General features: G+C 42.1%; 2 protein-coding genes across 2 annotated transcripts; both read right to left on the reverse strand.

The window, feature by feature from the left end:
- Nucleotides 1-560: 560 nt before the first annotated feature.
- Nucleotides 561-14,173, reverse strand: arsb (arylsulfatase B). The gene is made up of 8 exons (XM_088355808.1): nt 13,717-14,173; nt 12,259-12,445; nt 11,208-11,398; nt 9,402-9,609; nt 5,962-6,205; nt 4,588-4,658; nt 3,453-3,575; nt 561-1,570 (listed from the first exon to the last, which is right to left on the reverse strand). Exons 1-8 carry the CDS (start codon nt 13,969-13,971, stop codon nt 1,311-1,313), a joined length of 1,539 nt encoding a protein of 512 aa, XP_088211934.1. The 5' UTR covers nt 13,972-14,173; the 3' UTR covers nt 561-1,310.
- Nucleotides 14,174-15,761: 1,588 nt separating this feature from the next.
- Nucleotides 15,762-25,956, reverse strand: dmgdh (dimethylglycine dehydrogenase). The gene is made up of 16 exons (XM_088355806.1): nt 25,789-25,956; nt 25,420-25,588; nt 25,215-25,313; nt 24,731-24,895; nt 24,389-24,593; nt 21,605-21,853; nt 21,273-21,471; nt 21,048-21,217; nt 20,763-20,916; nt 20,529-20,694; nt 20,326-20,456; nt 19,793-20,010; nt 19,162-19,319; nt 19,030-19,089; nt 17,848-17,982; nt 15,762-16,196 (listed from the first exon to the last, which is right to left on the reverse strand). The coding sequence occupies exons 1-16, from the start codon at nt 25,905-25,907 to the stop codon at nt 15,984-15,986; spliced, it is 2,610 nt and encodes an 869-aa protein (XP_088211932.1). The 5' UTR covers nt 25,908-25,956; the 3' UTR covers nt 15,762-15,983.
- Between the last annotated feature and the right edge of the window lie 227 nt (nt 25,957-26,183).

Below are 26,183 nucleotides of genomic sequence, written 5' to 3' on the forward strand. Positions count from 1 at the left end.
GTTCAAAGGGTATATACGTCCAAGGAAAATTAGCTTCTCCCTCTCCAATTCCAGGGTTGCAAATGACTCCCTCAAGTGGAGCAATATGCCAAATTCCTCACCCGCAGATTGCAAATAGCGCACAGTCATTTGAATCCAAAGAATGTTTCCTAAGATGTGTTCGACTTCCCTTCGATCCATCAATGTTCAGACAAGTTTTTGTTCCAATAATGCACCATTGTTTTTCGTCAATTCTAATGCTGAGAAAGAAGAAAAATGAATGAAAAATTAAACGGTGCGTCACATTTCATTTAGACCAGGGGTCGCGAACCTGTGGCTGGCAAGCCATGGTATGTCTCTTTTCTTTGGTAAATATGGCTCGGAGATAAAATGCTACACTTGCAAATTTCCTCTGTAACAATCAAATTCTGATAAGCTCAAAATCTAGTTTGGTGCATGCATAACCGAAGAAACACTGATAATAAAAGCTATTCAGTCCACTATAAAAAGGGCACAGGGTTAACTACGGTTTACAGTGAAGGTGTCACACACAAAAAAAAGACCCATTTTGGCTGTACATCGCTAAACAAATTTTAATAAAGTGTGTTGATTGTTGAAGCACTTTATGATAAAAACCCACAGAACAAACTGCAAACATCCAAAATCGCCAGCCAAGCTCACAGAAATTTGGGTGAGCATGCCCCTCTTACACGTGCCCACTGCACTGAAGGGAAATACGTCCATAAATTTTCCATTTGCATTTTTTGGTGACATTTTTACAAAAGAACTCTGCTTGGATATTGTTTTTAAACAATTATTCACAGAAAAAATGAAGGTCAAAATGAGCCTCAACTGTGGGAGGGAGACAAGTTTAAAGTGGTATATTTGTTGATACTGGACACAGGCTCCCGGCTTTATTATTATTTCATAAACTTTATCAAACCATTTAACATCACACAGTGAAATGAGGCGTTGAAAATTTTGTTTCTGTCAGGAGAGTCGGTTTGGCGTATTTCTAAGCAGATTTGTTCAGAAACATTGCAACAATTTCAAGCATTTGCAAACACTTCACCTAAGCACTTTTCAATCCTCGAAAACACCAATAAAATGCAAGCATTTTCAATGATTTCAAGCACCTGTACGAACCCTGATCAATGCCATACGTTAACATGTCAACTGGGCTTTAAATGAAGTATGTGGACTTTCTGACGTTGTGTGGATTTTTTTTTAAATAGAAAATGTGCAGTCTGAAGGAAGATCCCATTGGATTAGAAAACTCTCTGACCAAAAGCGTCCCAGAAGTACAAATAAGTCCCAATTCCTCTTCATCTCTAGGCCCAAGGTCCCCAGGCTCCAGTGGGACCTGGATCACAACGCGGGTCCTCGTCAGGGAAGTGGACTGGGAGGGCGCTCTTCTGGTATTGCTTAAGCCGGCCCAGGAGGCGGTCGACCACAGCGGGATAGAGAGCCGACACTTCATTTCTCTCCTCGGGGTCCTTCTCCACGTCGAACAGCATCACAGGTTTTAGGGAATCGGCAAATGGAGGGAATGAAACGTTCTGGCCGGGCCGTGGAAACCAAACGTCGCAACCTGGACCGTATGGAGTGAATAAATGTGCTGTAATATTCCGCATTATAAACGCACAACCCCAAAATAGCCTTTCGTCATATATTTTTCCTAAATAAGGCTGCATGATTAACCGAAATCCAATCGATATTGCGATATGAGATAGTGTGATTGTGTAATTGCAAGACACTGTGTTTTTCTTTAAGGACTTATAGTTCCATGTTTGTGAGTGATGGAGTTTTTGGCCAACCACAACTGCACTAGCCAATAAGGGCGAAGCAAAGATTGTAAGCGGCCAGGGTTGGGTAGGGTTACTTTAACTTGATTACTTTCAATGACTTTTGGATTACTCCAATACCAAATATGCTAATAAAAGACAAAAGAAACTAAATATGAATAAAATGATGACTTACAACACGTGGTAAGCTTTCTCTCCTGGCTTTGATCTCTTTGATCTCCGGCAAAACTAACATAAAATGCGACAGAAACAAAATGAAAATAAATCCAAACAGCTTGCCAACATCATTTTTGCCGTTCCATGTGTTCCGTTACTCCCCAAGCCTGCACAAAATTTAGTTATTTTATTCCTATTTAGTTTCATTTGTCTTTTATTAGCATATTTGGTATTGGAGTAATCCAAAAGTAATTCAAAGTAATCAAGTTAAAGTAACCCTACCCAACCCTGTAAGCGGCACACTATGCCAAACATCCACGTGCAAAATAGACAGCCACCCCAGAAGAGGGCGCTGTATTCTTAAGGTTAAAGTATGTCAATATGATTAACTCTGGTGTTTTCTTCTTAATATTCCACCACTCAATGGCACTGTATCGTCCGATGCGAACGAAAACCAGTGCCAAGAGCACTGCGTAGTAGCGTGATGCTAGAAAAACATGGCAGCAATTTCTAGGAAGGGATCAACATTGGCTCGATAGTTCATGTATTTTTACCTAGTCTTCAAATGAATGTGTGTTCTTTTATCTGAATAAAAGTTTTTTTGTACCACTAGGGGGCTCTAAATATCACACACTGTTTCTTTAAAAGCAATTTTTCTATTTTTTTATATACAGCTTACATGGAATTGTGAATAAAAAAAGACATTTAATTTTTCTACTGTTGGGACCAATCTAGGACAGTCATAACATTTAAAGTTTAATAAAACTTCATTCGAGGGGATTTTTTCGTTTTTTTTTTTAACAATACAGTGGCGGGTCATGTACTCACAAACAAAAAAACTAGTCAAGAAAATGCAATTTTCTTTAAAATCGAAAATTGCAGTATTGGTCTGAAAAATGGACTATAAGGCTCATGGTATTAAAACTACAGTGTGCATTTTGTTAATGGTATATATTAGTGCAATGATTTATCAATGAGTGCCCCTGACCAAAATTGCAAAATATTTTATGCAACGGGAATCGAACTTAGGTCGAGAAAGCTGAACCCTAACCACTAGACGGCTGGTGATACAGGTTGGAGAACACAGAAAGTCGTCCCGGAATACATAGATAAACACAAAAAAGCGCAACAAAGGGGAAACAATTTTTGAGTGTAGGTGAGTACAAACTTGTGTTATAATGAGACAAGATCCAAACCATTTTCGTATGTCATCTGTGGTCGGGGGGTTAAGTGCCGGCACCCTTACCGCCGCAACCCGGGTTCAACTCCTGTTGCATACAATGTTTTGCAATTAAGGTCAGTGCCGTTTTTTTTGATTGACCAATCGTTGCGCGAATACGGTGGTGCGCTGTAAAACCTTGTGCAGTAAGGCAAACCTATAAATACTGTATGCATTTCAAATCTTAGTTGCCGTATTTTGCGATATTATAAGGCGCTCTGGCACGCTTTCAAATTTCTGGCCAATTTTGGGTCTTATGTGCGCCTTTCTTCTCAACATCACAAGGAGCTAACCTGGGTATCCCGTAAGCAGCTTCCAGTTTGAGGACCTGATGGCAGCGTGAATAGACACATTAAAGCCAGAACGAATGACCCCACCCTCGTCATCTAAAGCTCCTAGGTGCTTTGAGCCAGGACCTGCACGGACAAAAGGACATTAATAAACATTTTATTACCATTACCAAAAGAACATTTATACTCAAAATATATTGATACATGGCCCCATTCATTCTTTCCTTTACGCATATCAGTTGTCCTGGTGCGTTGCAGAAAAACAGCCCCAATACACGATGTTTCCACCCCCATGCTTAACAGTGGGTATGGATTTCTTCGGAATCTAATATTTGCATCCACAGTTGATTTCTTTCCACCAAGCATTTTACCTATTGCAGATTCAGTCTACCTAGCCCTGTGCAGGTATACAATGTTGTCTCTGGTGAGCTCTTTGGTCTTCTCCGTAGTGGTGTATGGAGTTTGATGAAGTGAGGTAGTGGACAGGTGTCTTTAAGACCAATAACGAATTAAAACAAGTGCCATTAATAAAGGTAACGAGTGGAGCCTCGTTAGACCTTATTAGACTTCGTTAGAAGAAATTAGACCTCTTTGACAGTCAGAAATCTGGCCTATCTAATTTTTCAAGTAGAAGAACCCTCACAATTCCAGCTTGACTAAATACTTGTTGCCCCACTGCATAAGTCGCATCAGAGTACGAGTCGCATCCTCGGCCAAAATATGAAAAAACGGCGACCTTTACTCGGAATGCTCTTTCCCCTGAGATCCGTTCTGCAACCTCAGTGGAAATGTTTAAATCTAGGCTTAAAACACACTTCTACTCTATAGCATATTAATAACCTATACTTTTCTTGGACAATATCTCTGTATTATTTGTGATTGCAACATCCTTTGCTGTCTGGTAATCCTGAAGGGGGATGCCACATGTGTGGTCCCTTCTCAAGGTTTTTTCATTTTCCTCATGTTGAGGTTTTTTTGAGTTTTTCCCTGCCCTCATGTTGGTCCCAGATCAGGGGATGGTGTAATAATAGTCTGAAAAAATAGTCTGTGTAATAACCTGTGAAGCCCTTTGAGACTCTTTGATTGAGGGCTGTACAAATAAAAATGACTTGACTTTATGTGTCACTGACTTACTTACACGGTGCGATGTCGACGTACATGGGGTCAATATTGTGCAGCAGCTCCAGCCTGGGCGAGGCAAATCCTTTGCTGGAATATAAACGGAGGTGTTTTAAACACACACAAACCCCATCAACCACACACAAGCGGGATGTGTAAATCCAAAACAGCGCACCCGCCCGCCATGCGCTCCCACCGCAGAGAACACGCACCGACCGCAGCGTCTGATAACACAAATAACTTTCCGCCGCCCGCTTTCGCTCTTTGCTACCAATTAAAAATCTGAGGGGCGGCGGCCAATGGGAGGCGAGCGGTCGGGAATGGCGAGGTAGCATTTTGTGGTGAGGTGACCTTCATTTTCACCCCCTCCTTTGGCCGCTTCTACATTTAGAAAACAGGAGCAGCGTCAAAGTGGGCTGTGAAGGAAAAACAAACGTGGAGGGGCTGCGGAATGTCAGGCCTGTATGATTCGGAATTCCGGGAAAAACTCCCTGCTTCGACGGGGTTCGATGACGCTTCACGGGACTACGCCATACAAACTAATGCCAGCTGCTGTTAGTCAAGAGCGAAGAGGGAATGCAATAACAATGCAATACCACGTGAGCAGGAGTTGGCGTGATTTTTAAGCAGAATTTATTTATTTTTCTTTATTTATTGCAGGGGTGTCAAGAAGATTTGAGAGAAAGAGGGAAGCAAGAGGGAGGGACTGAAAGGGAAGAACAGATAAATAAAAAGAGAATTTGAGAAAGAGAAAGAAATTAAAAAAGAGGGAAAGAGAGAGAATGAAAGAAAACAAATTAGAAAGTTGCGCAGAAAGAGAGAAAGACAGGCCGATCCTGTGTCTCAACAACGCCAGATCCATTACCCATGAAACAAATGACCTGGAAATGCAACTCGAGGGAAACCGCTACACTTTGGACGGTTTTATCTTGATCATCGCAGAGACCTGGCTAAATTTTAGGTTTACCCAATGCTAGCATGCAGCTAGCCGGTCGCTTTCTAAGTCGCTTTCTTGCCCTGAAAGCAAAAGCCCTGCAATTTAGTTGCACTTTTGTACAACGGCCATAAGGACCATTCATTCAACTGCAATTCTGTGTTAGCTATTTTGTCAGTGATATACTCTCAGTCAGTCAGGACGTCATCTCAAAGTAAGTCTCACACGAGGGGCGTTTACGAAGGTGCGACACTACTATTCCAATTTTTGTTGGGGGTTCTGGTCCCCATTAACCACAATAACTGAGGCATTACTGTATGCTTCTCCTTCCTTATAAGACCTAAATAAGTATTTTTTTTCCGGCTCCAGAAAAATGTTTTGGTCTTCTTTCAACATTTTGGGTGACCGACGCCTGGACTACGTCATTGATCAGGTCCTTCCAGACTGAGCGTCACTTACCTGATAGCGTTCCAAACGTCAAATCCGTCAAGAGGTTTGGTGGTGTTGAGACTTCCTCCCGCCAGCCCCACCAGCGTGGGCAGCCAATCGGAGACATGGATCAGTTCCCGGCTGGTCCTCCTAGGCTGCTTAAGGAGCGGGCCTGAGACAAATCCCACGCCGCGGACTCCGCCTTCCCACAGAGACCACTTCCTGCCTCGCAGTGGCCAATTGCTGCCTCCGGAAAGCGTTTGACCGCCGTTATCTGTCCAACGGGACCAAGCATGACACAGTTGAGAGAAGGGTTTCTCGACTTGTGGGTTGCAGACCTGTTTTCAGTGGATCACAGAATATTAGCAACTACATGATCTTGGTTTCCTCTATTTCGTTTTTTAAGGTTACATTGTTCATTGATCTTAAAGCCGCAATGTGTAATTTTTGACGAGTAGATGGCACTGTGTTGTTGGGAGAGAACAAGGGCCAGTGATAAACGGCACAGCGTGGGCGGCAAGATTCTACGGTGAAAAATAGATTTTGTTTTCAATTTTCTAAGCCTGTGATTTTTTATAAAAATTAACATTGGTATAATCAGAGCCTTTGCTCTGAAAATGCTGGTCTACTAGTGTTCCCAAGAGCCAAGAAGAGATCCGCAGGTTCGAGAGCTTTCTCCATTCGAGCCCCTGTGGAATGCTCTGGCCCCTGAGATTCGATCTGCAACTTCAGTGGAACTGTTTAAATGTAGGCATAAAACACACTTCTGTTCTATAGTTTATGAATGACCGAAATTTCAAGTTGACAATATCTGTGTACTGTTTGTTATTGCAACATCCATTGCAGCCTGGTCATCCTGGATGGGGGATAACCTCAAGGTTTCTTCATTTTCCTCATATTGAGGTTTTTGAATTTTTTCCTGCCTTCATGTAGGTTTTAGATCAGGGGATGGTGTCATAGTAAGCTGTAGTTTGCAATAATTTGTGGTCTGTGCAGCCCTTTGAGACTCCTTGTGATTAAGGGCGTCACGAATAAACATGACTTTACTTAATAGATTATGTATTTTGCCTAGTATTCAAATCAATGTTTTTTACGGGATTAAAGTTTTTTGTACCACTAAGCACTAAATATTACACACTATCCCTTTAAAAAACATTGTGTACCTGCATTCATATTTAGTTTATCTTGTCTTTTATTAGCGTATTTCATATTAAAGTAATACAAAAGTAATTGTAAGTAATCAATGTACATTAGTTTAATATTAACATATTGTCCTATTCTCATATTAAAATTTGCATCTTACCCTATTTTTATTTCAGTGTGTATTTTATGTAGCACTATCTAAATACTCTATATCAACGCGTTACATTGGGTATTTATGTATTATATTCCTTTATTATCGTTTTATTTTCAACACAAGGATACTGCTGGAAGTGTGAATTTCCGTACGGGGATGAATAAAGGATCTATCTACCTGTATCTATGTATCTATCTATGATGGTATTCTGATTACAGGTAATTAGTCACTGTATCGGATTACATTTTTAAAGTCATCCTCCTAACCCTGCACTGCAAACATCACAAAGAACATTTATTTAACAGTGTCTCATGAAAAAGAGCGTCTCCGGCAGTTCTGAGGTCATGGGTCCAAATCCAGTTTGCATGTTCTCACTGTTAGCGCATGTGACTCCGGTTTCCTCCCACTTTCCCAAAATATGCATGTCAGTTGAATTGGTGGCTCCATATTGTCCTTATGTGTGAATGAGAGAGTGAACTGTATGTCTCTCTTTGCTCTGCGATTGCCTGGCAACCAGTTCAGGGTGTCCCCTGCCCACTGTCTGAAGTTAACTGGGCTGGGCTCCAGGCCCCTCACGACCATAGTGAGGATAAGCGGTGCAAATAATGGATGGATGTCTCCTGAACTTTAGGATTGGGTGGCCGTCTTGCAGCCGATTTAGGAATTTCTGCTGCACTCTACTGGACAGGCATAGTACTACAACTACTTTTCGATAATACGTTTTGAATTTAATCACAAAGACAAAAAAAGAAGAGCTTTTTTTCGGGCAGAATATCAAAATTTACAAAAAATTTAATAAAAATAATTGAACAGTTTTTATGTGAATAAAATCAAATCAAATGTCATAGCTTTTCAATAACGTCTCAGTGGTATTGAAGTAGTTTGACCTATGAAGGAAAACATATTTAGCAATTCTAAAATCCATCTGTTACTATTAGAGATTAAACATGTTATAAAAATAATTAATACCATATATTATTTTACAAGAGAGGAATGAATAGAAAGTTTTTCATCACATTTCAGTAACAAAGGTACGTTTTCAATATTTCCAATCAAACTAATAATGTCCATGTAATAGGAGAGTATTTTTTTAAGATAAAATGTCATCATGAGAATAAATATTGATCTCAAAAGTGAATGTATGGTTTATTTAAAGGGACAGTGTGTAATATTTAATGCCTCCCAGTTAAAAAAAAAAACAACAATATTGATTTGAATATTAAGCAAAAACCCCTGACCTACCATACCAATATTATTTTATATTAAAAAAAATTCTAAATAGAGGAATTTGTATTTCTTTTACATAGTGGAATCCCTACCTAAGGTCGCTGCCATGTTTATCTAGCAACTTGCTGCTACGCTGAGCTCTGTGGCACTGGTTTTTGCTCGCACTAGACAATACAGTGCCATCTGGTGGTAAAATATAACACACTAGGCTTTAGTTAAAAAACATAATATGACAATAAAATACTGGCATAAAAAAAATCCTACAAATAATATTCGTTATAAAAAATAATGCCATATACTACTTAGTTTCAGAACAGATTATTTAGTACTCACCAATAACGAGTGCTGACACCATTAGTACTTTAGATATACAATGAAATGAAATGATCTGCATTTATATAGCGCTTTTTCAAGTCAATGACTTCCCAAAGCGCTTTACAGTGTGCTTCACATTTCCCAATAGCGGCCGTGCAGCCATGTAAGGCGCTAACCTGCATATTGTGGGTATTAGGGGTTCAGTGTCTTACCCAAGGACACTTCGACATGTAACAAGGAGGAGCCGGGATTCGAACTGCGATCTCTTGATCCCAAGACGAGCGCTCTACCTCCTGAGCTACAAGACTTCCACCTAACACAAATGTATATAATCAAATTAAAGAAATGTTCCTTTTTTGGAAAAAAAAAATGTACGTTCTGTATTGAACAGCCAATAACACAGCAGCCAATATCACTACCAGTTGCAAGCACTGACAAACTGATATATCAACTTGAATTAACGTTATTGTCATTGATATCAACGTAGTGAAACCTTTTATGCAACAAAATTAGACATGGCACTCCAGGGTAAACACATAAAGACTTTAAAGAGAACAAAATATAGTATCAGTCTGATACCGATACCTGGTATCGGTATATTTAGTTTGCACCTCTGTGTGCATGTGTCTACCTGTGGAGAAGACGAGCACAGTGTTGCCCCAGAGCCCAGCATGCTGCAGGGCCAGGCTGATATTTCCCACCGCTTCATCCATGGCTGCCACCATCCCGGCATAAATACGACGGTGCGGGTCCTGGATGAAGGCGTAGGGCGCCGTGTAGCGCTCCGGCACCTGCAGGGGTGCGTGCACAGCCTGCAGCGCCACATACAGGAAGAGAGGCTGAAAAAGAAGTTGTTGTTTTAAATACAGTGCCGTATTTGCCCCCTTCCTGAATTCGGTTGTTTCATTTTTATAGTTATCACTCAAAAAGATTTCAGATCATCGTACTCATTTCATTATCAGCCAGAGACAACCCAAGGAAATACAAAATGCAGTTTTAAATGTTGGTTCTATTAATGAAGAAAAAATATATCAAAACCTATCAGGTCCTATGTGAAAATGTAAATACCCCTGAACCTAATAGCGAATTGCGCCACCTTTGGCAGCGATAACAGAAATAAAATATTTACAATAATCTGCAGTGAGTCTTTCCCAACGCCATAGAGGAATTTTGGCCCACTCTTCTTTGCAAAACTGTTTCAAATCTGCCACATTGGAGGGTTTTCTAGCATGAACTGCCCGTTTAAGGTCACACCACAGCATCTCAATTGGATTTAGATCCGGATTTTGACTTGTCCACTGTATAATCTTCATTTTGTTTTGTTTTTTGAGCCATGCAGAGCTGGACTTGCTGGTCTGTGTGGGCAAAAACCGATGGCCGGGCATTTTTTTTCAGGATCCTCAGGCTAACAGCAGAATTCATTATTCCGTCAACCAGCGAAGCAGCCCAGTTAAGGTCAGTGTTCATGACTCCACCATAAGAGGTACACTGGCCAAAAATGGCCTCCATAAGATTCCCAGGTTCCCAGGTGAAAGCCACTGCTGTCACAAGATAACAGAGTCGTCTCACATTTGCAAAAAAAACATCTTGATTATGCTCAAGACTTTTCGAGAAACATCCTATTGACTGATGATTTAAAGATTCAATTTTTTGGAAGGAGTGCAGCCCGTGTGTTACATCTGGCTTAAAGATAGCACAGCATTTAAAAAAACCTGATCCCAACTGTAAAGCATGGATGTGGCGGAGTGATGGTCTGGGGTTGCTTTGCTGCCTCAGGACCAGGACAACTTGCTGTGGTTAAAAGAATGATTCATTCTTGTGTTTACCAGAAGATCCTGAAGAAGAACGTCCGGCCATCAGTTTGCGCCCTTAAACTCAAGCGGTCTTGGATCATGCAGCAGGACAACGATCCAAAACACACCAGCAAGTCCATCTTTGAATGGTTCGAAAAAACAAAATGAAGGTTTTGGAGTGGCCAAGTCAAAGTCTAAATCAAATTGAGATTCTCTGGTGTGACCTTAAAAGGGCAATTCATGCTAGAAAACCCTCTAATATAGCAGATTTGAAACGATTTTGCGAAGAGTAGTGAGCCAAAATTCCTCCACAGCGTTGTGAAAGACTCATTACCAACTATCGTAAACGTTTGATATGTGTTATCGTTGCCAAAGTTAGCTTCAAGGGGCAATTACTTTTTTACATAGGGACGGATAGGTTTGTATTTTTTTGTGCGTAAATAAATGTAATCAACATTTCAAAACTGCATTTTGTATTTCCTGAGGTCATCTCTTTGTGATCTTAAAATAGGTTTCATGATCTGAAACATTTGTGAGTGATAAATATGTAAAAAAAACACAGAAATTGGCACTGAACACTCATTTTAAAGCGAAACATACAAATATTGGTAGAAAAATGACGGGAGAGTCGAAGCTTGAGCCACCTTTTTGGGGTCATGGTGAGCAATGATCCGGATGGCTTTCTGGCTGAACAGCTCGGTGGAATATTCGCCTTTATATCCCGGGGCGGGAGCTTCATCCTCCCTCAAGTCCAAAGCACAGCGGCTCAAATTGAGAGCAGCGATGTGGCTGCAGCGTATGTGGGTGAGGTAGTCCTCGCTGCCTGTTAAATAGCCTGGATAACAGATCAAATTCTCAGTGGTGAAAGTGCACCTGAGGTCATTCAATGCCATTGAGGGTTAAAAAAATCCTTTCTGGGCTGTTGTGAACTAAATACAGTAGATACGGTGCCTCGCTACACTAAGTTTTCACTTCAGGGTATGGATTCAGATGTTCTTTCTGCCCGCTTTGCAACATTTTCCCCACTATACAACATTGACAACAAATTATTTGTTTATAAAATCAAAACATAGCAGTGTTTGGGAACCATTGATTTACATTGGGGCAGCATGGTGGAGCAGTGGTAAGTGCGTGTGCAGCACAGTTCTGAGGTCATGGGATCGAACCTCCTGTGTGGACGTGTTTGCGTGGGTTTCCTCCGGGTACTCCGGTTTCCTCCCACATTCCAAAAACATGAATGTTAGGCTAATTGACCGGACCAAATTGTCCCTAGGAGTGAATGAGCGAGTGAGATGTCTGTCCCTGTGTGCCCTGCGACTGGCTGGCAACAAGTTCAGGGTCTCCCCTGCCCACTGCCCGAAGATAGCTGGGATGGGCTCCAGCATCTCCGCGACCCTACTGAGGATAAGCGGTCCAGATAATGGATGAATGGATGGAGGACTTACATAGATATTGGACACAGGCTCTGGCATTATTATTATTTCAGATTTTATCGAATCACCAAAAGTCACACAGTGAAATAAGATGTGCTGAAGAAATTACTTTAGTCTGAAGACCGGGTTTTGCGATTTTGTTCAATTTTGTGGCGCTTTGGGTTGAAAAGGTTCCCGACCCCTACTCTAAGAGCTTCTAAGAGGATGTACCACTGTTGAACAAAGAAGTAGTATTGCAACATATGGTATGATGAAAACAAACCAAAATAGGAATGGAAGCCACGACGGGTAGGCAGACAGTCCTTCTTGTACATGCCCAGATGCCACTTGCCCACCATGTGCGTGGCGTAGCCCGCTTCGGATAAAAACTCAGGCAACAGCTTCTCATCCGGTGGCACGCAGTACGGCTGGCAAGGCCAGATGATCTGGTGCTGCATGCCTGTGTGGATCTGAAATCAATAGAGTGTGCCAGTGAAGGATCAGATCAAGTATTGTCAGATCATCAAAAATAGTGAATCCCACTTGGGTGATACGTTTTGTGAAAAATGACACAGGATTAGATGGAGGATCTTGGGCCTGAACTGTACTCGAATGGGCTTAAATTGTCAATCATTAAGTCGAGCCAGCCGGCCTTCTTTAGCGGCAAATTAAAGTTTCGGGTTTATTTCGGGTTCGGTTATCAAATCAAGTCAATCCGTCGGGTTTGGGCGGGTTCGGGTTAATATACCTGTGACTCAGGACCGATCTTACCTCTACTCAGGATTATTGTGTTGTGCGATAGACAAGATTGAATTAAGACAGAGGGGAGCAGAAAATGACAAAGCTTCTCAGCATACATTGTCCTGATTTTTTTTGTTCTAACCTTTCTCTTGTTAGGGTCCCCACTGTCACGTTTTGGATTTTATGTACATGCAAAAACCACATACATTAGTTTATTTCAGCGGTAGCTGGACTTGAAACATGAACCTCTACACTGTGGGGCTGTGCGCTAACCACCCAGCCGCCATGCCGCCCTTGGGATGTCTCTATCAACAAAATAAAATAAAAAGTAATATTGATGGTACATTATAAAATACTCCGATTGAAGTTGTTGAACTTGTGTTGTTAGGAGGGCGACACGGCAACACAGTGATTAACGCATGCGTGGCACAGTTCGTAGGTCATGGGTTCAAATCCAGCTACCAGCCTTCCTGTGCAGGGTTTGCATGTTCTCCGGTTTGCATGGGTTTCCTCCGGGCATGTCAGGTTATTTGGCTGGTCCAAGTTGTCACTAGATGTGAATGAGCAAGTGAGTTGTCTGTTCCTGTGTGCCCTGCGACTGGCTGGCAACCTGTTCTTTAAGTTTATGTATAAAAATGACCCAGTTTGAGTCTTAAGTTCAGTGGGTGAACAGTTACAGTGCCTTGTACAGTAAAACCTGATTGTCCAAAAGTAGTTTCCTGCCTCAGGACTTAACTATAGGGTGTCCCCTGCCCACTGTCCGAAGATAGCTGGGGTGGGCTCCGGCAACCCCGCAGACCTATTGAAGATAAGTGGTGCAGATAATGGAAGGATGGATGTACTGTATTGTTAGGGCTTGGAGTAATTTCGTGTAGAACCGCCACTGCCTGACCTAATGCATATCAAAAGTTTAGCCCTTTGCACTCATAAGTTAAAAAATAGCTCAGAGTTTCAAAAAGGTTTGTGTCCCCTAGAATACAGTATAGTCCGTGGGTCTTACCTGATACCGTCCAGTCATGAGTTGGTTCCTAGACGGGGTACAAAGAGGCTGAACGTAGTAGTTGTCCAGTCGAACCCCTGCAGCAGACAGTTTATCCAGGTTAGGTGTGTTGATCTCCGAGCCATGATAGCCCACGTCGTACCAGCCCAAGTCATCCGCCAAGATGAACACAATGTGCGGCTGCTTGGAGCCCAGCACGACGATGGGGACCACGAAGGTCCAGAGCAAAGCCAATAAAATATGTATTTCAGGCATGTCACCATTCGGATTTAAAATAAAACGTTTAAAGGGTGTCTAAAAATGAAGCAAGAAGCCAGTAAAGAGTCAAACCGCAGATACACGGCGGATGTGAATGTTTCGCAAAACTGAAGACCAAAAAACGGCATCTTGATGTAGAAATTGAACAGGAACTTTTCGTAAAACGATCCGCCGACTCAGCAGCCAATCAGGTGACTTGAAACGACGTGTCCAGGTCACGTGACAAATAAGGAAGCGGAAGCAGTCGAAATCAAAACAACTGTGATAAATACGATTTAGAACCCTTTATTTAAATGTACATAATGCACCCAAAGTTAAAGAAACAGACTTTACAAACTTAAATCACATTTGGCCCTCAAACAATTGTTTTAAATTACGTTTTGAAATTGTAAATGGTCTGCATTTATATAGCGCTATTCATTTCCAAAATGAATTATAATATGTGCTCATTTTGCAACAATGATACCGAAACGTGTACGTAAAGCAAAAATAAAAATGATTTGTGTAAAAAATAATAATAATAATAATTTACTAAATAAACAACACAAACAATTCTTTCAGCGGCAGCGCGTGTGCGGCTTAGTTCTGAGGTCATTAGATCGAACCTCCTGAGTGGAGTTTGCATGTTCTCCCTGTGCTTGCATGGGTTTCCTCTGGGCACTCTGGTTTCCTCCCACATTCCAAAAACATGCATGTTAGGTTAATTGGACGGTCTGATTTGTCCATAGGTGTGAATGAGCGAGTGAATCGTCTGTCTCTGTGTGCCCTGCGACTGGCTGGCAACCAGTTCAGGGTGTCCCCTGCCCACTGCCTGAAAATAGCTGGGATAGGCCCCAGCACCCCCGCGACCCTACTGAGGATAAGCGGTGCAAATAATAAATAGATGGATGGAGAGAGAGAGAGAGAGAGAGAGAGAGAGAGAGAGAGAGAGAGAGAGAGAGAGAGAGAGAGAGAGAGAGAGATGCCGTAATTTAGAGTTTGAAAATGATCAAAAAAACAATAAAACACAGGGAAAAGGAATACGTTTTCTTATGCTGTTGCTTCGGCAAATTAGAAGTTGTAATAAGGTGATTCTTCTGTTAAGCCCCATTGTGTAATATCTGACCACTAGATTGTCTAATGTGAACGAAAACCAGTGCCACAGAGCACAGTGTAGCAACAAGAATGCAGACAAACATGGCAGAGACCTGAAGTAGGAATTACATTCTTTGAAAGAAATATAAAATCAATGTTTTTTTACTGAATGAGGTAAAAGTAGGAGCCAGTAAATATAACACACTGTCCCTTTAAATATGATGTGTTGGGGTTGTTTGACTATATTTGTTGTTTTATTAATTTCTTGATGAACAGAATTTTATATAAAAAGAATCATAAATGCCCAACTGAGTCCCAAGAGCCCATTTGTTTTATTTTCTTTTATCTAACTTTTAGCAGAGCTGTTTGTTACGAAACACATTTGGTTCAAGGAAGGAAGGGTGAGGGGGACTACTGGAGAGTGATCTCATGCTTGTCCCTGTAGGATTTATTTTTTTAAATTTGTCTATTTAGCATGAAAATGGTGAAAGTAAGAAAAGGCCCACCTAAAGTAGAGTCCAAACGCCAACCCAAACCCCAAGAAAAATGAAAAAAAGAACACCCTTATTCGGGCCCGTCCCACAGATGCATGTACTTGCACGGGCATCATGAATAAGCTGACTGAGGCTGCAATAATGACACAAAGATGGCGACAGAGAGTAACAAAGCTCCAAATTCTGTAAAGCTCCGACAACAAATTCCATCTCTCAAAATATGAACGTACAGCATATTGTTTATTCCACACATGCGTAAAAAATGATTATATACAAACGTTTAATCATGTCACTTAATTAGAGGCGAGTAGCGTCATTTCTGTAATGGTACCAAACAAAATGTAAACCATAGATTAACAACATTTCGTAAGACGTTCTGGTGGAAGTACATCATAAAACCGTGTCCAAGCCACATGATACATAGCAGCCATATTCATGTCCCTATGCTTTGCTCTTGGCTTTGTTCTGCAGGCGGGTCCGAGTGGGCTCCGTGAGAACCAAAGGTTCCTGGATGACCACAGCCGGGTACTTCCTCCCAAGCAGCTCCACATCCACTTTGTGGCCCACGGAGGAAAGTCCCACGGGCAGGTAGGCAAACGCCAGGCTGTGCTTGGCGCTGTAGCTGTAGGCCCCCGATGTCGTGTTGCCCACCACCTGATTGTGTTCCCAAACAGAATTTCTTTTCAATCGGGCACAGAATGAAAAGCGTTCCTCCCTCCAATTATGCAAATCTGTTCCAAAATATTTCACTTGCAGGGGGACTCGAGAAATTTAGTCTCAAAGTTGACTGATTGACCTCATATCCCCTAGAGATGTGACGTCATTGAAGGAACACTTTCAAAATGGTGGATCCCATTAACACTAGGGATCGACCATGATGGGTTTTTTAGGGCCGATACAATATCGATTAATGGTATTAAGAGGAGGCAGATAATCGATATTTGCAGCCGATATTCATATGCTATAAAAGCTTAAAAATTGGCATAATAAATGTTTAATAATGCGAAAAAATATATATCTCATCTCATTAGCTGCACCGCTTATCCTCAGTAGGGTCGCGGGGTTGCTGGAGCCCATCCCAGCAATCATCGGGCAGTGGGCAGGGGACACCCTGAACTGGTTGCCAGCCAATCGCAGGGCACACAGGGACAGACAACTCGCTCGCTCATCCACACCTAGGGACAATTTGGACCGGCCAATCCACCTGAAATGCATGTCTTTGGAATGTGGGAGGAAACCGGAGTGCCCGGAGGAAACCCACGCATGGGGAGAACATACAAACTCCGCACAGTAAGTCCGGTAGCTGGATTTGGATATGTACATATATATATATATATATATATATATATATATATATATATATATATATATATATATATATATATATATATATATATATATATATATATTTGTTGTAAATTCAAACAAACTTAAATTGCCTTGTGAAACCTTTTACAGTAAAAAAAGAAGGAATTTCAACACAACTAACGTGAATTATCTTTCACTTAAACCAAAAACTAACAGGGCAGGAAATAAAATTTGGCTTAGCAGCAACTTATATATAGGCACATAAACTATTCACAATAACCTAAAGAAATAAAATACAATACAACCATGATTTAAATTAATGGAATTTAAACAGAGCTCGCAAATTGAAGCATGTGGGCATTTCCTTTTTAAAGCCAAGATGACAAACTAATGTTACGATAAGAGCTCATCACGTCAACTTTAGCGTGCTTTTTATCATCTCAATCACAAATAGACATGCTTGATTGATAAACTAATGTTATGATAAGAGCTAATTCAAAAGTCCCCACCTGAACTTACCTCTCCAAAACAAGTTACCTGCCCTTTTTACGCTATCTCTTAAACAGACACAAACATTTCTACGATGGTGAAGGCATGTCGGGAAAAGTTAGCTTAGCTGCCTGGTTCAGTGGCTCCGCCCCCGTTGGCTGAGCTACTCAGAGGGCACGGGGTGGGTAGCAGGAAAGAGGAGGAGTGGAGTGAAGGAGAAGGCGCAAGGGAGAGTCAACACTACATGAAACTTAATTGGCTTGTTGAATGATAAAAAAATGCTTAGGAGCTGGTGTTCCTCTGATGACGTCACAATTCAGGATGGCAAAGACAAAACAGGCTGTCTTCAAAATGCATTATCTCAGAACATAATTGAAATACACCGATGAAAAATATGTAGATTTTCTGCAAAGAAACTTGCACAATTACCTCCCATTTTGCACGTTTAAGGATTTCGGAATACCTTTAGGGTACACGGGTTACTGGAAAGCAGCTGGCATTCGCTCACCTTTCCATCGCACCACACTGTCTCGTTGCCCTCAGGGTCCACGTCGTGTGTCTCCACCGCGAGGTAGGACAACTTCCTCTTCAAGCCCTTGGATTTAATCTCTTGAAGTGCGGCTTTTCCAATGAAGTCCGCATGCTGCTCCAATGACAATGAGTTAAAAAAAAGGTTTTGTGATTCAATGTTTGGGGACAGTTAACCCCAAGGTCATCTGATCTTGGATTCCCAACAATCGTGGTTTGGAGTTCTCATCGTACCAAGGATAATCCTCAATCAAATTTTAGTTTTGGTCAAAATAAAGCCTGATATTTTAAAAAGGTATACAAACAATCAGCATAAAATGTAGAACGACAGATGGATAATTAACAAATTAGGTTATAATAAAAAAGAAAAAAACAGAAAAACGTAAAAAAAAATCTATTAAATATCAATTGAATAGACTAAAAAGTTTTTAATTGAGACTTAAAAAAAGGCACATGTTAAATTAGTGAGAATTCAGTGCAGCCATTGGAAATAAATGGCTTTTCTTGCACGTTTTGGCCTCTTTAGGACAGAGTTGAGTCTTGTTTGTACGGTGTGAACACCGAGAATAGAAGATGCAATCATCTTAAAGGGACAGTTTGTAATATATAGTGCCTCCTACTGGTACAACAAGCTGTCATTCATTAAAAAAAACAGCGATTTGAATACTAGGCAAAAATACCTGAACTATCATACCAATGTTAATTTTTATAAGAAAAAAAAATCGAGAAATTTGCCACCGTTTGTCCGGCATCTTGCTGCTACACTGTCCTTTTTGGCACTGGTTTTCGTTCGCTATAGACAATACAGTGCCAGAGTGGTGTTCAAATATTACACACTGGGGCTTTAAAGTAGCTCATTACTAGGGGAGGAATTCATCTGTGAATATCTCTTGTTATTGTGAAGATTTGTTATTTTTACTAAAAACACGCTTCAAGTACCATATATGCTAATTGACTATTAGCGTTTGAATGGGCTCCATTATTGCTTTTGAACATAAGCGCTCTGCTAGCAATTTTAAAATGAAACCGGTATGTATTTAATGTTTTTGAGTGTTTAATAGTTTAGTTTAATAGTTATCCTTAGTTCATCATTTTATACAGATTAATAACAACACTAATAACCCTACTTATCATGTATTGTGTTAGGTTTAAGCATTTCTACCTTATTAAGTTTGATGAAGTAATCCAAGCCCGCTTCCAGAGGGTTGGTGTCACAGTTCATCTGTAGGGATGAGTTAATCAGTTACCTTAATGTCTCAAATGCTTTAAACATGCATATATTAGTCCTTTGTACCTCAGCTCCCCATCCTCTGAAGCCCTTCTCCAGCCTGAGGGACGCCATGGCATAGGTCCCAAAATTGTCTATGCCTTCCGATTTTCCTGCTTCCATTATGGCCTGGTACACAGTCGCCATGTCTTTCTGAGCAATGTACAGCTCCCATCCCAGTTCACCTGAGCAGTACATGCACCAAAATGGTCAACAAAAATGCTAAATGGCGCAAGAACACCCATCCATCCATCCATTTTCTGCACCACTTATACTCAGTAGAATCACAGGGGTGCTGGAGCCCATCCCAGCTGTCTTCGGGCAGTGGGCAGGGGACACCCTGAACTGGTTGCCGGCCAGTTGCAGGGCACACAGAGAGAGACAACTCACTCGCTCATTCACACCTAGGGACAATTTGGACTGGACAATTAACCTGAAATGCATGTTTTTGGATGTCGGAGGAAACCAGAGTGCCCGGAGGAAACCCACTCAAGCAGGTGGAGAACATGCAAACTCCACACTAGAAAGTTTGATCCTACGACCTCAGAACTCTGACGCGGATGCGCTAACCACTCATCCACCATGCCGCCCGGCGTGAGAACAGTACTAACATAATGCACACAATGCACAAAGATACGACTTGAAACGGGCAACGCACCAGTGTAGGAGATCCTGATGGCTCTGAGAGTAACACCTGCCATTTGGATCGACTTGCACTGGAGAAACTTAAACGCAGAATGGCTCATATCTTCCTGAGTGAGCTTTTGAAGGACTTTACGAGACATGGGACCAGCGACGCCCAGGACGCCGATTTCGTCCGTCACGTTGGCAATGTCAACATCGTAGCTGCCGGATGCCACTTCTCCCTCGATCCACCTAAACAAAACTGTTTTCAGGGATCTCACATTGACCTGTTACTTGAAACTGATCTGAGTTGAAGCTTCCAAAAAAAGGCTTTAATTTATAGCATAGTGATCGCAGCCAAAAGCAGAGTTGTACAGACAGCTGCTGTACGCTTTGGGATTTGAACATTGTAAATAAGTTTTCTCTTAATTGCCATGGTTATTTTCCACACCCAACTAGACCTGGGGGCATCAATAACAACAAAAAAGGGCATGTACAGTCCCCTGATGATAACAGAAAAGCATTAAAACTGGACCTTGAGCTTTTTTGCATGAGGGAATATTTTACCTGAGATCATGAAGCTCTGATCCTGAGCCAGTGATTAGCAAAAACTCTCCTGGCGCCAACTGGGTGATTGTGACCTCAGCGTAGACTCTACCAGTGGGTGTCAACATGTGACTGATGTTCGTCTGGCCCACCTGGAACCACAGGAAAGTGACGTCCGGGACTCACCTGAACTTTGTAATTCATTGTTTGACGAAAGCCCTCACCTTGGGCATTGAGTTTGCAAACAAGTAGTCCAACAACTTCAGAGAATCTTTGCCTTTCACGATGAACTTGCCGAAAGGGGTCAAGTCAATCACGCCAACCTTCTCCATCACGAGCTTGCATTCCCTACCGACAGGTTCGAACCAGTTGGTGCGCCTGAAACTGGGCCTGGCGACGGATAAAAAAGAAAATCAGCATTTGTTCTATTTCCCTATGCTGCTTTTATTGTCTCCTACTTGTATTCGGTGTCATCCCCTGGCTTGTAAAACCAGTGAGGCTGTTCCCAACCGGCATGGAAACCCATGGATGCCTTGTCCTTGAGAATATCATAAATGCCACTTTTACGGTAGGTTGGTCGGCCAGCAAAGCGCTCTTCTTTGGGATAGCCCACTAGGAGAGTAAAGCATCAGACCTGTGTCATTTCATCCTATAATCTGGACTGAGAGTAATTGGAACCAAACCTAAATTCAGCCACATCTTGGCCTGCCCGAATCTTATTTCATCCAGTATTATATCCTTACCTACATTATTGAAGCCATAGGATTCTCTGGCTTTGGCACACAGTATAGGCACATCCACCCAGTTCCCGTAGCGGTTTGGGTCACATTCAATCAGGTCGTACGGAGGCTCGCCGTTTCTAATCCAGTCGCTCAGGAATTTTCCGATCCCGCCGGCGTGGATCACTCCATACCTGAGCATACGATGTTGTCAGAACGGCAATTTTCTGTTGTTCCTGTCTCTCATACCCGAAGCCGATGGCTGTCCAGTAGTTGTGGACCCCTTGATGTGGTCCAACCATGGGAAGTAAATCAGGGGTGTACGTGATGGGGCCGGACACAATATTGATGATGTCGGCTTTCTTTAGTACTGGGACCATCTCCATGGCCATTTCCACATGCTCCATGATACGGTCTAGGTCAGACTCAAACAACTCCTTGCCAAATCCTACAGTGGTACAGAATTATCAATTTCTAGAATCTTGCAACCCTAATTTGTAAATAGGGTAATAAAGGCCTCCTTTATCACATTGCAACAACAAATTGGGCCAAGAAAACCGATCAACAAGGGTCTCACCGACCTGGGGGTACACCGTCTCGAACCCAAGAGTCTTGTAGGACCATTTTCTCCATCTTTTCATAGGGCCCAAACAAAAGACCATCTCTTTCTTGACGAAGGTAGTAAGAGCCTTCCAGGTCTCTGATGACGGCTAGCTCCTTTTTCAGAGCCTTCACCTCTGGCACGGTTGCTGTTACCACGTACTGGTGGTGCACAGGGATGGTAGGATGCTCAAAACCAATTAGTTTCCCTACCTCACGGGCCCAGAATCCTGAAATGACAAACGTTGATGGGAGAAAACTATTGAAAATTGTGTCATTTTCCGAAATGAGGACATCGGAATACGGACATCTCGGAAAAATAGAAACGATGAAAGCAAGAAACACAGTACTGTATTCCCTGTTTATAGACTTAGGTCAGACTGATGCTAGCTAGAGCTTTAAAAAACGTAGTATGTGCAATGTTTTTTTTTTGTTCGCACAATTAAATTCGTTTTTTCACTTAGGGTAGGTGTATTTCCAAATTCCTTTCATCAAGCCTGATGCTTGTTGTCCTGTCATTACAAAAATATAGGTCAAAAGTACAAGGTTTATGCGGAGTTGCCATCTACACACTCAAGTAAAGTACTGATCAAATGAATTTAAGAATAAAACAGTAATACATGTGCCCCAAAATAGAAATTGCACATGTCCTCACATCAAATGTTAATTCTAGACGAGTTAATAACGCTTTATATATAGCATAGCAGTGGTCATTTGTCATATATGTTGAAACTGATCTTATTGGGTCGCCTAACATTACAGGCTCTCATTTATGAGGGCTAACTTTCATTAGAGCATTTGACATGAATTGACCTCGCAACTTTAGACTATGCGTTTTCTCATCTCATCTCATTAGCTACACCGCTTATCCTCAGTAGGGTCGCGGGGGTGCTGGAGCCCATCCCAGCAATCATCGGGCAGTGGGCAGGGGGCACCCTGAACTGGTTGCCAGCCAATCGCAGGGCACTATGCGTTTTGCTAGTTTGCAATATGTTGCAATTTACATTTATTGTCCGGCTCAGGTCAATGGTTGCTATCTAAGACCTGCTAACTCTAATTAGAATCGGGGATGGCCGGACTACCTCCCGTCTCGATTACTGTAATGCACTACTCTCCGGTCTCCTGAAGTCCAAAATCAAGAGCCTTCAGCTGGTACAAAATGCTGCAGCGAGGCTTTTGACCAAGACAAGAAAGTTTGATCACATTATCGCGGTTTTTGCTAACCTGCATTTGCTCCCTGTTAGCTTAAGATGTGATTTTAAGGTTCTGTAGGTATTATACCAAATCATGCATGGACTTGCTCCCTCATAACTTTCAGATTTAATGTCCGGGTCCGGAGCCTTCGCTCTGAAAATGCTGGTCTACTAGTGATCCCAAGAGCCAAGAAGAGATCCGCAGGTTCGAGATTGTTCTCCATTCGGGCCCCAGTGCTGTGGAATGCTCATCCCCCTGAGATTCGATCTGCAAACCTTAGTGGAGCTGTTTGAATCTAGGCTTAAAACACACTTCTATTCTATAGCATATGAATAACCTATATTTTATGTTGACAATAGCTGTGTATTATTTGTTATTGCAACATCCATTGCAGCCTGGTCATCCTAGAAGGGGGATTACCTCATGTGCGTACCCTTCTCAAAGTTTCTTCATTTTCCTCATTTTGAGGTTTTTTTTAGTTTTTCCTTGCCCTCAGGTAGGTTTTAGATCAGGGGATGTTGTAATAATAGTCTATTGTTTGCAATAATCTGTGGTCTGTGATTGAGGGCTATACAAACAAACATGCCTCGACTTCATTGTAGGGATTTGTGTACATTCTTAACCAGGCCAACATGACTGGATCAGGATCGATTGTTTTTTATAAAAAAAAAAAAATCTCATCTAATGCATAAGACCAAAACTGTCTGGAGACTGGCTGCTTCCACAAACGAAGAAGAAATGGGCACACTCCTGAATGCATGCTGCAGTTGCGTATAACGCAGTGACAAAGAGTTGACGTTTAACTTGTCTAACCTAAACTAAGAGGTCGATGACAAGAATATTACATCCACATTTAATGATTTATTCTTAGTTGACAAAAACAATCGGATCAGCAAAGGAATGGTTTTCGGCCGTGGAATCTTTATTGGTATTGGACCAGAAAAAGTAGTATTGAGCCACCACTAATTAGCATCCACTAAAAGTCATATAGGTATTTGCAAATGTTTGCTTTGGTGAGGCTACAAAACAATGTCATACTTGTTCTCCAGCTGGGCAAAAAGTGTTATAGTTCGTTTACTGTGACGTTAATTATTGGACAAGGTGTCTGCACGCATGCATACAAGTAGGTTATGGAAAATGCCTGCTAAAAAGACAAACATGCTATCAAAATCCCCTTTGAAAACCACTTGAACCCAGTTTGAGCTAGTTTTCCCTCAACTCAACCACGGATGGTCCGCTTGGGCAAAGGTCTAAGTGTTAGATAAGATTTTATTGAATCCTGGCTGAAAATGTGTCGTCCACACTGTACTGTTATTTGTTCTGTCTTGCACAATAACCTTCTCACTAGCAAGAGGTTGAATTTCCAAAATATTTCATACATTTTCAAGAAAGTGGTTTACATCTATCTCACCATATTGTAGCTTTTGAAGCTTTTTGTTTTAAAGTATAAATCCTCATTTAGGTTCTCGGTGATTGAAGCAATTTGCATTGGAACATTCAAGGTAACCGGGACTGGAGTGATGCGTACTCGTCGACCAAAATGTTCGAATGGACGAAGACTGTATCCAAACCTGTGGCGTTGACAACGCGGTTGGCTCGAATGGTTCCGTGAGGTGTCTGTACATCCCATTTGCCGTCAGCTGTAGGCGTAAGGCCAGTAACCGGGGCCGGGTTGTAGATTTGAGCACCATACATTCGGGCACCAGCCGCCAGCGCCATAGTTAGAGAGTAAGGGTCTATGTGGCCATCTCCTGGAGTATACAAGCCAGCCAAAACCTAAAAACAAGACCATAGCAGGACCAAACAAATTGGTTCACTGTTACAGAGGTTAGACATTGCTAAGGTAACTCCCGTTTTGACTTTGAGACTCTTTGTGATTAAGGGCTATGCAAATAAAAATGACTTGACTCTACCTTGTCCATGTTGAGCAGGGGGAATAGTTCCTGAACTTTCTCAGGCCCGATCATGTACTGCTCGGTTACGTGCCAGTGGGTGCGGGTCATCTGGTACCTCATCTCGTCTACACGTGCAGGCGTCGACGCGATGCGAACGCTGCCCGGCTGGTGGAATCCCACCGCCTGGTCACAGAGAAATAAAAGTCATGGAGACAACTGGACTCTTCTTGATTGTCAAACATATTTCAGCCCTAATCATTCTTCTGAATTTGGTGTCTCTGCTGGTTGTGTCCTCTAGAATGGTCACAGGCATGTATGAGCCACAATTGGCCCAAAGACTCTAACGAAGTTCATTTAAATCACTTCTAGGAGATACAACCACCACCAGAGACATAAATCGGGAGCCTTCAAAACTGAAATTTAGAAATGAAGAGGCAACGACGGTCCGATCGCCTAGAATTAGCATCTTCGTTCAGACCAACCGAGACTTGGGGGTGTTTACCTGTCCGGTCTCGGATTCCAGTTTCTCGTACAGTTTAATGCTGTCATAGTGGACTTTCTTGAGGTTGATGCCCGGATGGTAATAAGTGGTCAACCCGGCCTATAATGACAAAAGCCACAAAACAAAGGTAACTCTCCCCGAGGATTAAAAAGAGATGTCAGGTCATGGAGTTGTAAAAATGTATGCAAAATGGAACGCTAAGTACCGCATGCCAAGTCGATCCAGCGGTCAGTTCAGACTTCTCCAGCAGGACCACATCCTTCATGCCACTTTTGGCCAGATGGTAGGCCAAACTGGTGCCCACGCAACCCCCTCCAATGACCACAGTCTCTGCCGTGTCCTTCCATCGTTTACCCAATGTGAAAGATGAATCACTGACGGAAGGTGAACACCAATTGTAAAAGTCAAACTTTTTTCCTTCTATGAAATAAAAATGTAAACTAAATCAAGAACAGCGCCTCTTCTGGTTGCACTGAGATGTTTGCATGATGTTTTGAACCTTATTCGTTGTCATTTTTCTATGCACTGACACGTTTTCACTTCGGAGAGCAAATCAACTGATGTTTCTCCTCACCTTTCTCTTCTCCTGGAAGAGGAGCTGATCGTCCTCGAAGGCAAAAGGAAATCAGGGGGGCCGGCGTGGCCCCTGGAACGCAGGTGCACCTTAACCAGCTTCAGCATGCGAGTCGACATGACTCCCAGAAGGAAAAAAGGAAAGCCGGAGGCCGGGGAAATTGACGGTAAAGTTATAAACGCCCCACTGGCCCTCCAACTGGACTTTGGACCCTCCCCACGGGGTCGTCGGACATCTGAGGACGTAACTTTACCTCCCCCTCCCGCCCTCCTCCAATGTAGGTCACATATGCCACTGGAGCACTATTATTGTATTTGAACTTTTTCATAACATTTATTTTTGAAGGAAAACAAATGGAAAATGAAGGAAAAGTTAGGTGGCTTACCATATTTTCT

The sequence above is a fragment of the Urocampus carinirostris genome, chromosome 16 (assembly GCF_059441175.1).
Source record: "Urocampus carinirostris isolate Australia breed hairy pipefish chromosome 16, RoL_Ucar_1.0, whole genome shotgun sequence".
In the NCBI taxonomy this organism is placed as follows: Eukaryota; Metazoa; Chordata; class Actinopteri; order Syngnathiformes; family Syngnathidae; genus Urocampus; species Urocampus carinirostris.

What these genes read in the sequence shown, in the direction of transcription:
- arsb (XM_088355808.1), bottom strand. Translation starts at nt 13,971, where the DNA reads ATGCCTGAAATACATATTTTATTGGCTTTGCTCTGGACCTTCGTGGTC. An exon ending in CTCACCATGACCCCAAAAAG is followed by an intron (nt 9,610 to 11,207) that starts GTGGCTCAAGCT and finishes CTTCTTTTTCAG; the next exon opens with CCTCTCTTCCTGTATGTGGC. An exon ending in GACGTTTGGAACGCTATCAG is followed by an intron (nt 4,659 to 5,961) that starts GTAAGTGACGCT and finishes TTTATATTCCAG; the next exon opens with CAAAGGATTTGCCTCGCCCA.
- dmgdh (XM_088355806.1), bottom strand. Translation starts at nt 25,907, where the DNA reads ATGTCGACTCGCATGCTGAAGCTGGTTAAGGTGCACCTGCGTTCCAGG. An exon ending in TTGCAAACTCAATGCCCAAG is followed by an intron (nt 20,457 to 20,528) that starts GTGAGGGCTTTC and finishes CTGTGGTTCCAG; the next exon opens with GTGGGCCAGACGAACATCAG. An exon ending in ACTTCATCAAACTTAATAAG is followed by an intron (nt 17,983 to 19,029) that starts GTAGAAATGCTT and finishes TCATTGGAGCAG; the next exon opens with CATGCGGACTTCATTGGAAA.